General features: G+C 41.6%; 1 protein-coding gene across 1 annotated transcript; it reads left to right on the top strand.

The window, feature by feature from the left end:
- The first annotated feature begins 1,492 nt into the window (after positions 1-1,492).
- MIS18A (MIS18 kinetochore protein A) lies at positions 1,493-12,158 on the top strand. The gene is made up of 5 exons (XM_011960127.1): positions 1,493-1,969; positions 5,449-5,515; positions 9,811-9,933; positions 10,564-10,660; positions 11,261-12,158. The coding sequence occupies exons 1-5, from the start codon at positions 1,639-1,641 to the stop codon at positions 11,339-11,341; spliced, it is 699 nt and encodes a 232-aa protein (XP_011815517.1). The 5' UTR covers positions 1,493-1,638; the 3' UTR covers positions 11,342-12,158.
- Positions 12,159-12,493: the final 335 nt, after the last annotated feature.

Below are 12,493 nucleotides of genomic sequence, written 5' to 3'. Positions count from 1 at the left end.
AGGGGCAAAGTATGGTGACGCATGCCTGTAGTTCCAGCTACTTGGGAGGCTGAGGCAGGAGGATCGCTTGAGGCCAAGAGTTCGAGACCAGCCTGGGCAACATACTGAAACATCATCTCTGAAAACACAAAGGAAAAAAAGCAGAAGGAAGGAAGGGAATTCTATGGGTGAAAAAAAAAGAAAAAAAAAAAGCCTAAATTATCTAAAGCATTTTCTTCCAGTAAGAAGCTGATTAACATGAACATGGTGTGCTAGGGTTTACAAAGTATCTTCATGAATATTAGAAAACTTGATCCTTATGAACAACTTGGTGTAGTACTGAAGAAACAGACTCCATTTACTCCATGAAGAATCAGACTCAGGGAAGGCAAACAGCCTTTTCCACAATTCCCTACACTGTTACTACCTTGTGGAGGGAGGGGTAAGTTAACCAGGACCACTGACTCCAAAGCTTTTGCTTTTTGCTAGTGGCTGTAAGTACTAAAATTGGAAGTACATTTATGTAAATAGTTTATGCAACCAAGCAAAGCAGGCAGTGACTTGGGGGACACCCAGAGCGTAGTGGAAACAGAGGTAGGTCCTTGTAGGTAGCTTTCTTCCCAGGTATGCCACCAGGCTGTCTCTGGTGCAGCTGGCTGGTTCCCGGTCAGCTTTCCCTCCTGACCTATGGTGTTTTAGGCAGAGGCTGGCTTTCTGGGGCAGCTTAGCTGTCCTTATCATCAAGAAGGGATGCTTCTTCCTTGCAAGGACGAATTATTCCTTGATCCAAGCAGCAGGGACACTTCCAAGCTTTCCAGGGGCATTGCTGCTTCCTCAACTTTTTCCTTGCAGTGACAGCCTGAGTGATCCGGGGCCCTTCCCAGGGTCTCATTCCAGGAATAGCAATGCGCAAAAGGACTCTGTGACGAGGGACTCCCCTATCCCCTTCCTTCTCCACTTCATGGAAAGGAGGCCCCCAGGAGCAGACAAAATAGAGCAGTGTTCATCAAAAGTGGAGTTGCTTATATGCAACTATTAGTCCATTTACAAAAAAGAAGAAAAAGGGTGGTGGTCTGGTACAGTGGCTCACGCTTGTGATCCCGGCATTTTGGGAGGTCGAGGCGGGAAGATCGCTTAAGGCTAGGAGTTCGAGACTGACAACATAGAAAGACTCCTCCCCACTCCCCAAAAAAGGTTGGGCTGCCAATACTGACAGCGTGGGCAAGCCTAGGAGCTTGTTAGAAATCCAGATTCTCGGGCTAACCTGCTACCTGCTGAACCAGAGTCTGTGAGGATGGAGCCTGGCGATCTGTTTAAGAAGCTCGCCAGGTGGTTCTTAAGACACTCAGGCTTGCAGCCCGTAACTTTCTCAGTGACGCTGCCCCTCCCACGGAAAGGGGTGAATAATCCTTAGGAAGACAAGCAAACTGGTCTGCAGAGTCAATTTCTTCAGGCTGGAAAACCTGACGCAGGCGCAGTGACTAACACGCCAGGCCCGGGGCGCGCATTGCGCATGCGCACTAGAGGCCGCTCGCCGTCCGGCCCCTTCAAGCGTTTGCCCCTTCTCGGCCTCCGCCAACGCGCCCCGCCCCACGCATGTGCAGCGGCGGTTTTTTTTTTTTTCCCTTGGCGCTCTGGGGCGCGGGCGATTTGTAGGTAATGGCGGGCGTTAGGGCGCTGAGGTGTAGCGGAGGATGCGCTGGCGGCTGTGAGTGCGGCGACAAGGGCAAATGCAGCGACTCCTCGCTGTTGGGCAAGAGACTCTCCGAAGACTCCAGCCGCCACCAGCTGCTGCAGAAGTGGGCGAGCATGTGGAGCTCCATGAGCGAAGACGCGTCGGTGGCCGACACGGAGAAGGCGCGGCTCAAGGAGGCGGCGGCTGCGGAGGAGAGGCCGCTGGTGTTCCTGTGCGGCGGCTGTCGGCGGCCGCTGGGCGACTCGCTGAGCTGGGTGGCCAGCCAGGAGGACGCCAACTGCATCCTGTTGCGCTGTCAGTTGGGTCGAGCCGGGCGTGGGGGCGTGGGGTCGCCTTCTTCCAGGTGTGCCGCGCCGGGGCGGCCCCGGAGGAGGCGGGGGCCCCTTGGCGCTGTCCAGGGACTTGAAGAGCAAAAAGTCTGGAGTGTGGGCTGTCGCAGGAAAAGGGGAGGAGGGTCACCCCTCCACTTTGGTTCTCGGGCGACTGGTTCGGTTCTGGGGTCCTCGATCCCAGAAGAGCAGCGGTTGAGTCAGCATCATCGTGAGCATTACTCAGAAACAAGGGGCAACAGAGAATAACACTTTTAAAGACCCTAAAAATAGAGAAACAAATGGTCAACTAGACTGTGAGCTCTTGAGGTGCAGCCAGTACTATTACTCCCCACAGAAATTAGCGGGCTGTGTGTATCAGCGGATACCTCTACGGTCTCCACTGACAGAGCCGCAGAGCTGATGGAACACAGTGCTATGGGGAAGAAAGGGAAGGAAATTTGCCATAAAAGCACCACCAACCTCATCAAAATTGGCGAGGAAGGAGGACGTAGCAAAAGAGTTCAGAAGAAGGCAGGAATTAGTTTCTCATCCTGGTCCTAGCAGTTACCTCTGTTTTTCCACTGTTCCCTCATTTTGCTATTTTTACAGTATTTAGGGATAAAGTGGTTCACATATTTTTTCTGAATTGGTGTAAAAATGGCTGTTGTTTTGGATTATGGTTTTTCAAGATGAGGTTTTTCCTCTCTTTGAATACTGTAAATGTTTCGATGGCAGAAATTCATCACCGGCTTATCGACGTTTCTGGAACGTTTTCCTTGGTGTAATACTGGGAATAAAGGAGCACACCAGTGTCCCCTAGTTAACTGAAAGTTGAGATAAACTCTTTGCACCTCTTAAAGTCAAACTAGGCCAAGCGTGGTGGCTCACACCTGTAATTCCAGCACTTTGGGAGGCTGCAATGGGCGGATCACGAGGTCAGGAGATCGAGACCATCCTGGCCAACATGTGAAACCCCATCTCTACTGAAAATACAACAATTCCAGACCACCCTCGCCAAAGCCAAAAATTAGCCGGGCATGGTGGTGTGCGCTCGTAATCCCAGCTACTGGGGAGGCTGAGGCAGGAGAATCGCTTGAATCGGGGAGGAGGAGGTTGCAGTGGGCCGAGATTGCGCCACTGCACTCCAGCCTGGCGACAGAGCTAGACTCCATCTCAAAAAAAAAAAAAAAAAAAAAAAAAAACCAGGCAGTTTTTGATCCAGTAGGAAAAGCTCTTTGTTTGAATGAGTTTACCTTCTTTACATCTTTTTAAGAAATAACATGTTTGGTGTTACCTCTTTCATTTTATTTGTGCTTTGTTTCGATAGTATCTTTTACCATGTGGGCTCTTTTCTTTGTTTTGCTTTACTTATAGAAGGTCTATTATTTTTGTTAATTTTTATATTAGTAGTTTTTAAATTTAAAACATAGTTTTAAAATAGTAAACATAGTTTAAAGAACTATACATTTTTTGATTTATCAGATTTAGATAATAGGATTTAACATCTCCCCGCTCCCCCACGCGGTAAAGGCAAACATGAATTCGGATTCATTTCCATTCCTTCCTTACCCAATTTGAATTAGTTTAATTATTTTCATTTTGTTAAGGTTTATACATTTACATTCTGTACATTTACATTCTGTTGTAGCCATAACACAGCCTTACTATGAGTTTTTAAAATAGGGTTAATTATTTAATAGGTTATTTTTTTAATAGGGTTATAGTGGGTTAACAGCCCTCTGTTGCCCAGAGTAGAGTACAGTGGCACAACCATAGCTCACTGTAACCTTGAACGCCTGCTCAAACTATCCTCCCAGCTCAGCTTCCCAAGTAGCTGGGACAACAGACACACTAACACCTGGCTAATTTTTAAATTTTTTGTAGAGACAGAGTCTTGCTATGTTGCTCAGGCTGATCTCAAACTCCTGGCCCCAAGCAATCCCCTGCTTCGGCCTCTTAAAGTGCTGGGATTACAGATGTGAGTTACAGCACCCGATCCTGTAATGTTTATATAATTTTTTTTCCCAACTCCAGTACTCATTGACATAAGAAAGCTTCTTAATAGCGTTTTCATTCCTGAGTTGTTTGATTAATCTTTAGTGCTCCCCACGTCCACATCTCCAAGAAAATTTCAAGTTTATGTGCTTGAAAATATTTTCCTGTTTTTATACGTGAATGCTAGCTTGGCTGCAGGTACAGTTCTTGGTCATGCTCTTTGCTTTTGATAGGTGCTGAGCGCCTGGTGCAAAATCCTTGAGACTAGAGTATGGTCAAAGAGAATAAAGATGAGATTTAAGGAGGCAGGAAGAGACCAGAAACTGCAAGGCATTGTAGTCTGTTCTAAAGAGTAGTAATCTGTTCTAGTAAGTACATTATTATGCTAGCTTAAGCAGGGGAGTAATATGACCCTGCATTTTCTTTGGAGAAAGCATTGAAGGAGGAGCAAGTATGGAAGTGGGGAGGTCAGTGAAGAGCCAGGGCAGTAGTCCAGGCAAGAGGTAGTGCTGGTGGTTTGGGGGCTGGAGTGAGGTTTGTGAGGTAGAATTGATGGAATGGATCAGTGGAGTAGATATGGGGGAGCAAGATGAGGAGATGAAGAATCAAGGATGACACCCTGGTTTCTGATTTCATCAAACAGGTGGATGGAGTTTACAGAGTTAAGGTAGACTGTAGGAGGCCATGAAATCAAGAGTCTGTTTTGGCCATTTTTTTTAGGTCTGATGTCCCTTCTTCATTTCTCTTCACCCTCTACCCTGTCCTTTAGTGTGTCCTAGACCTGGATTCTTTGGGAATGTTTGCTGCTGCCTCTGGAGTCCAGCAGTGACCTCTGTCCAAGTCATTGTTCAAGTAAAAGATGTGTGGCTGGGATCCTGAGAACCCTCTCAGTTACTTTTTAGAGAAATGGGCCCTGTGTTTGAAATCTGGAGATATATGTGTTGGCTGTTTGCATCTTCCTAGTTTTGGAACCCAGTTTCACTAACTGGCAGATCGTTCTTTGCAGTCTGTGATTTGAGATTCTAATGGTTCCAAGTTTACTGTGGAATGAATTTTTCACTCTAATTTTAGCCATTCTATTAATGTTAGTGGTTTTCAGGGAAAGGGAGGAAATAACCTTTTAAAATTTTTCTTAAATTTTTATTTAAACATTTTTTTGAAGATGGAGTCTCGTTATGTTGTCCAGGCTGACCTTGAACTCCTGGCCCCAAGTGATCCTCTCACCTTGGCCTCCCAAAGTGTTGGGATGACAGGTGTGAGCCACTGCACCTGGTTGGAAATAACTCTTATTCTGCCATCTTTTCCCAGAAGACCCCAGTACATTTCGTTTCGAACCACTGTTGTGTGTGTTTGACTTTGGGCTTATTTTTTGTCCTTCAAGTTCTAAAAAGTTGGACTAGAAATTGTCTGCATATATGTTATAATGAACCACATTAATAAATTATTGTTAACTTTCTCTGTTTCTAGGTGTTTCTTGTAATGTTTCTGTGGATAAAGAACAGAAGTTATCCAAACGTGAAAAGGAAAATGGTTGGTGAGTAAAACTGTATATGAATATGTTAGAGAATTTTTTTTTTTTTTAATAAAAATCTTCAAAAGGTCATTACTAGTAGTAAGATTACTTGGGATAAAACTTTCCATGATAGTAAAAAATTAGTCATTTGCATATATCAGTTCTCTTTTTGCTTTTTCTATATCCTATTTTAGAAAGTATATCAGTTCTTGAGTGGTTGTGGTCACCTTTAAATATTGAAAAGCTGGAGTTTCCAGATTTCTAAAAGCATATTCTGACACTCCCTTTTTGGATCTTTGGGCTTGGTGCTGAAGAAAATCAAAAATAAAAATAGAAAAAGAAGGTTGGGCGCGGTGGCTCACGCCTGTAATCCCAGCACTTTGGGAGGCCAAGGTGGGCAGATCACTGGGAGTCAGGAGTTTGAGACCAGCCTGGCCAACATGGCAAAACCCCATCTCTACTAAAAATACAAAAATTAGCTGGGTATGGTGGCACATGCCTGTAATCTCAGCTACTCAGGATGCCGAGACAGGAGAATCAATTGAACCAGGGAGGCAGAGGTTGCAGTGAGCCAAGATCACCACTGCACTCTAGCCTGGGCAACAGATCAAGACTCAGTCTTGAAAAAAAAAAAAGGAGAAAACAGCTGTATTATAAAATCTCAATGTTAAAGAGTGCCTTAGGCTAATGCTGCCCACCTTTCTCGTGTTATGGCACACAAAAAATGCTGCTGTCACATACACAGCCTATTGGGGTAAACAGATAAGGCTGTTTGTGGCAAGAGCAAACAACACAGGAGCCCCAGCAATCTGAGGCCCTGTGTGGCCACTTTAAGGGTTGAGGGGACAAACGTCTTGCCATACCTGCCACCCATGTACCATAGTGACACCTTAGCAAACTGAGTGGGAAGTGCTGTCCTATGTAATTGTTGCTCCAAATGTAAACTGTATCTTATACTTGCATATGAAATAACTTTAGGTGGTACACAGTTAAACAAAAATTAATTATATATATATTTTATGTGTATTAAAAATCCTGGCTTTTCATTTTTAGTGATGCTAGAGTATCCTATCAAAGCATATTTCAATTAAAAAAAAGTTAACTCTGTGCACTTACGACCAAATACCTCCTGATGACCCCACCTCCTAATACCATCACATTAGGAGCTACCATTTCAACTGATACATTTGGTGGGGGACAGAAACATTCAATACTTAGTTGCTCCTAAAAACCCTTTTAATTTCTTGAGCGATGGGGTGATAAGGGTATCTTTTGTTACCATGTTTGGTCTTAGTCACCAGTTCTGACAGAAGAGCTTCTGAGATGCTTGGAATCTCTGGAGTGATGATAATGTCGTTTTGAATCCTAATGAGATTACTGTGGCTGGGGGGCTTCTAGGTAGCTTAAGGATTGGGGGCCAGAAGGACCAACGCGTGATTAGAGGGTTGGAAGTTTCAGCCCTTCCTCAACCTCTTCTCCCACCTCTGTGGAGGGGGGAGGGGCTAGAGATTATCAGCAATGATTTAATTGATCATGCCTGTGTTACAAGACCTCCAAAAACCCCACAGGTTTTAGAAAACTTCCAGGTTGGTGAAGATGAGATGCCGGGTGTACCTAGAAAGGTGTTGGAAGCTCTGTGTGTCCTCCTTCTGTGACCTTTGCCCTATGTGTCTCTTCCATAAAAAAGTAAAAAAAAAAAAAAAAATTCTCCATTTAAGATAAATTAGTAACAGTACAGATAGTTTGTGAATGTGACAAAAGTTGTGGTGCTGGCATGCAGGCCATAAAAATTTGGAAGACCCAGGCTTAGATCATTTCTCATTTTGTAGTTGAGGAAAGTTAGGCCCAGGGAGGCTAGAACTTTGCAAAGGTCACAGGGCGAATTAGCAGTAAGAGCTAGGACTATGCTTATTATCCTTCCTTACTGCCTTCAAAGTGCTTTTTCTTCCCCACTTCTTAGCTCTAGCCATTTTGATGTCACTATCATTTTTGTTCTATTTGTGTACTGCCTACCAACTGTGCTATTACATACTAAATTTTTTAAATTAAATCAACTCAAAATTTTTATTTAAATTTATCTTAAAAGGATTCTTTTTACTATCATAAATATATACTTGCCATAACTAGAAAGTAACTCTGGAGATAATTACAGTGAAAACAATTGTTATTAGTTCTAGCTGAGATATTGTTGCCTGGCTGGTTCTCTGCCTGAGGTCTGTTCTCTTACTATTAAAAGATTTGTAACTGTGAGACAAGTGTCAAAGACAGTCTAGCACCAAACAGAGACTTTCTTCCTTTTTCTAATCAGGATTAATAGAGAATTCACACTCTTTGATCCAGAGTTATTAATACTGTTTGTTTGTATCTCCTAAACCCATCGATTAGACTGCCTTCAGTTGTCTTGGACTTCATTAGGGTTGTGTGCTCCACACTCCCTTATTGCTTTGGGATGCTTGTGAATTTTTTGATAGGCCCATCCTGTGAAATACCTGCCTGAGCCATTCTGCTGATGGTCAGCAAGAGCACTGAGGGCTTTAGAAATACGTTGTGAAGGTAGCAGTGCTGTTTTCTCTCTTAAGTCTGACTTTGTCCTTTGTTGAGGATCTTACAATCGGATTATTCCTTGTCTAACATTACCTTACGATTGTTGGCACTGCCTTCTCAATGTCAGTGTTCAATAACAAGGGTGAATTCTGGCCAAATTCTTGCCAACTGTGAAAGCAGAAAGATGCTACCTTAATAGCAGCTACCATCTCTTTATTGTTCCACAAGATGATGAAGTGTGAATGGATTTTTTCCTATTTTTGGTGGTGTTTAGGTTGATTTTGATAACTCGGGATAAAACAGTCTTATTCATGGCTCAGTGTATTTAGGGAGTTCAAACCTCTGGTTTCTCTGAGTGTCCTTTCATGGCTGATGACATCAGATATTAGTTTGCAATCTTGGTAATGGTGTGACGTGGTCTCATAATGGTAATGACGTTTGATATATAGCATGGAGGTTTGCCTGTTCACTGTGAGTAATTTAAGTGGGATTTACTAACATACTTTTATATTTCTTATATAAAAACTTATACAAGCTGGCTGGGTATGGTGGCTCCTGCCAGTAATCTCAGCACTTTGGGAGGTCAAGGTGGAAGATTGCTTGAGGCTAGGAGTTCGAGACCAGCCTGGGCAACATAGTGAGACTATTTCTACTATAAAACTAAAGTATAGAAACTTACAAAAGCCTATAGACACTTAATATGTAATCAGTGGCATATTATCGAGCTAATCACATCATCAGTGAGAATTCATGACTTAATCAGGTGGTCATCCATTTTGTTCTTTGATCCATATTTTGCTGTAATAATTAACAGTGTCTCAGTATCTGTAAGTAAACAATGATGTAGTCTATAATCTGTGAGTCTTGGGTAGCTCCCTTCTGCTTGATAGGAGGAATGGGTATTTCGTGATTACAAGTGTTTCATGTACTGAGTAGGAGATACTACTTTTGCAATAATAATCGATTGTGGTGTATGTTTTACTCCTGTGATCACTACTGGATTGAAATCTCCAGTCATCACTTTGTTGTGTGTTGGAGTGGCAATTTTAGTGTATTTATAGAAGGGTAAATTTGGATGGGTCAGTTCAACAAGGCGTTTGGGAGACACTGGATTCTAAGCCGGGTTTTAAGGAAACATGAATAGGCTTTAGGGGAGGGTATATTCAAGTGTGTGGAACCTGAGTTGAGAGGTAACTAGAATGAAGGAACAATTGCATGGGTTGTCATCTAACTTTAGAGAGTCTTTTTTTTTTTTCTTTTTAATTAAGCCAAACAGTATTACCTTCCCCTAGAGCAGAGTTTGGTAAACTATGGCCCATGGGGTGGGCACTCATTTGTGAATACGAGTTTATTGGAACACAGATTATTCAGTTAGTATTGTCTATAGGTGCTTTGTTTTACAACGACAGAGGTGAGTAGTGACAGACACCATACAGCTGACAAGCCTAAAATATTTATTCTCCACTTTGTTACATTAGTACCAGATTGAGGAATTTATATTCTAGAAAAACACCACCTCAATATCCTCTCTTGTCACTTTTTTGTATATCCCTTGTTATTTGATACTTAAGGCATTGTGACTTGGAGATGACTGTCTTTACATTTTTATTGTAAATATATTACTATCACTTTTTCCTATCCTTTATGTATGACCTAGTGTGGTCAGAATAGCATACTTTAGAAACTGAAGTGTTTATGGATTTTAACAGTGAGATTTTTATTATAATGAGTTGCTACTTCGTTTCCTAAAGCAAGACGTTTCTTTATTGCAGCATCCTTGAGACTTTGTACTGTGCGGGGTGCTCACTCAATCTTGGCTACGTGTACAGATGCACGCCCAAGAATCTTGATTACAAGAGAGACTTGTTTTGCCTCAGTGTTGAAGCCATTGAAAGGTAAGTTTGATATATAAATGTTTACCTCACAACTGGTGTTTCAGAAAGTTAAGTTTGCAGAGAATGTGGCACGGAAGTGTCAGAACTAAATCAATACTGTTTGGTTAAATATATTTTCAAGTAATGATTTCTAACAAGCCAGTAAGTTTTTTTTTTTTTTTTTTTTTTTTACTTTGACCTGCTTCTTTATTTGGTATTGGAAAAGTCAGACACTCTAAATTGTAGGAGAAAACACTGTGAGAAATTTTTTTGGAATAAAAGTATATTCAGTTGTTTTTAAAAATTGAATGTAGTTTAGTAGGATTTTGCCCCCCGCCCCCAGCTTTTTATTTTTATTTCTTTTAAAACTTAGTTTTTTAAGATATGGGGTCTCACTCTGTCACCCAGGCTGGAGTACAGTGCTGTGGTCATAGCTTTCTGCATCCTTGAACTCCTGGGCTCCAGCGATCCTCCTGCCTCAGCCTCCCAGGTAGCTAAGACAGCAGGCATATTGCCCGGGGTCTTGTGTTGCCCAGGCTGGTTTCAAACTCCTAGCCTCAGATGATCCTTCTGTTTCAGCCTCCTGAATAGCTGGGAATAAGTGCATGCCACCACACCAAGCTTGTATTTTAACCTTGTACCGTACGTCAGTTATGTTTTAGGGTCCTCTGAAAAGCAAATTGTGTCAGAAGATAAAGAGCTTTTTAATCTTGAAAGCAGAGTTGAAATAGAAAAGTCTCTAACACAGGTAATTTTATTCTGTACATTTTATATCTCTGTATGAACAATTTGTCAGTGAAGAAGTGCTCCCCCACAAGCGATAATTCTCATAACGTCATCTGTCTTGATCGCAGGAAGAGTGTGCCTGTTTCATTTCAGGTGTTAGTAAAGTTGATTTTTGGGGAACTCAAATGAAGCTAAAGCTTAATCAACAAAATAATAAGGAAGACATTTCATGACAAAATCAAAACTATATATTCTGATTTTGCTAAGCTAGAAATACATCTTTGATTCAAATCAGTATTTTGTTTGCTTCAATTCTTGTGGTATAAATAGCCTTGTTGTTGGATGTTAACATTTTGTCATGGCCAGATAGGTGAGATGGTGATGACTGTATAAAAGAGATGTAGATTGTAGGTTGAGAACTACTGTTTATCAATAAAGCATAAAGAATTATGCTTTATTTAAAAAAATTTGTGCCTGTAAATAGTTTTGGTAAACACTGAATATCTACCATGTAATGTATGACATATCCAAAATTTCATTAAGTGTATATCTTAATTATTTTTAACCATGTGTAATTTTAAATGATATGTGTGTTTAATTTTTTATTTTTTCAATTCAATAGATGGAAGATGTCTTGAAAGCATTACAAATGAAGCTGTGGGAGGCTGAATCAAAATTGTCCTTTGCCACTTGTAAAAGCTGAACTCTAGTCCGTGTTCTCCATTCTGCCCCCGCCCTTCCTCCCCTTATTTGTTAAATGAAGCAACATATTGAGACGTTGTCTCTACAAAAAAAAAAAAAATTAGCCAGGCATGTGAAACGCTGAGGTGGGAGGATCACTTGAGCTTGGGAGGTCGAGGCTGCAGTGAGCCTTGATCATGCCAGTACTGCATTCCAGCCTGGGCGACAGACTGAGACCTTGTCCCTCCCCCCCCCACAAAAAAGACCCCAAAATTGTAGAATTACTTTTAGAGCTATATTTTATGGTAAAGAAGTGATTGTTTCTCAAAATCCCATTTTAAAGCCGTTTTATGGTACTTGTTGGAATTGGGACTTAGGAGTTTTGATTTTGATGAGAAACTGGGATGATTTTCTGAACTTTTTTTCCTCTGTATCACATTTATTTACTATTTTTAAAAACTTTATTTGACCTTTAACACTTGGGACAATATTATAAATGATAAGAAAAATCTTAGAGGTTTTTCTACCCACAGTGTAATGGAATTTTCTCTGAAAACTAATGCATAAAGTTCCCTGGAGAAATTGGTCGGAATGATCTGTCAGAACCATTTGAAAACTTGCTCAAGAGCAGTCACATATACAGTAGGATTTTACATTTTCCTGCTATGTACTACTATATGCTTAAAAAACCTAGAGGAATACTTACCAAAGAGGAGTAGCCATCTCTGAGGGTGGGATTCTGGGGGAGTTTTTGTTTTTTCTGTGTTCTATCATGTAAAACTTCTGTAGTATGTATTTTTATAATTGAAGAGAATAAAGATTAAAACAAAGTGCTTTAAGATTGATTTTTACAAACTGAATTATATTTAATTGAGATCAGAAATCCTGGTGCTGTGAAAGCCACACATCAGCGTGGCAGTGTGGAAGGCCTGCTCAGGAATATAAAGGTAACCCCACATTTCCCCAGACCCCTTTGTTTCTGGATGCGAGTAAGGTCACAAAACAGTACCCAGTGGTATGAGTAACTCAGCTTGTGCTCAGAAGTTCCCTGATTATTTGTGAGAATACTAAAGTTCTCAGAGCAAAAGGTCCTAAGTCACATTGACTGGATCCTGCAGGATTCTTGTGTTCTTTTTGAGATTGTTGACAACCTCAGTTAAAGTTAAGTGAGTCC

The sequence above is a fragment of the Colobus angolensis genome, unplaced genomic scaffold (genome assembly GCF_000951035.1).
Source record: "Colobus angolensis palliatus isolate OR3802 unplaced genomic scaffold, Cang.pa_1.0 Scaffold506, whole genome shotgun sequence".
Classification (NCBI taxonomy): Eukaryota; Metazoa; Chordata; class Mammalia; order Primates; family Cercopithecidae; genus Colobus; species Colobus angolensis.
This window is presented reverse-complemented; position numbering and strand designations above follow the sequence as displayed.

What these genes read in the sequence shown, in the direction of transcription:
- MIS18A (XM_011960127.1), top strand. Translation starts at nt 1,639, where the DNA reads ATGGCGGGCGTTAGGGCGCTGAGGTGTAGCGGAGGATGCGCTGGCGGC. An exon ending in CAACTGCATCCTGTTGCGCT is followed by an intron (nt 1,970 to 5,448) that starts GTCAGTTGGGTC and finishes CTCTGTTTCTAG; the next exon opens with GTGTTTCTTGTAATGTTTCT. An exon ending in AGTGTTGAAGCCATTGAAAG is followed by an intron (nt 9,934 to 10,563) that starts GTAAGTTTGATA and finishes ACCGTACGTCAG; the next exon opens with TTATGTTTTAGGGTCCTCTG.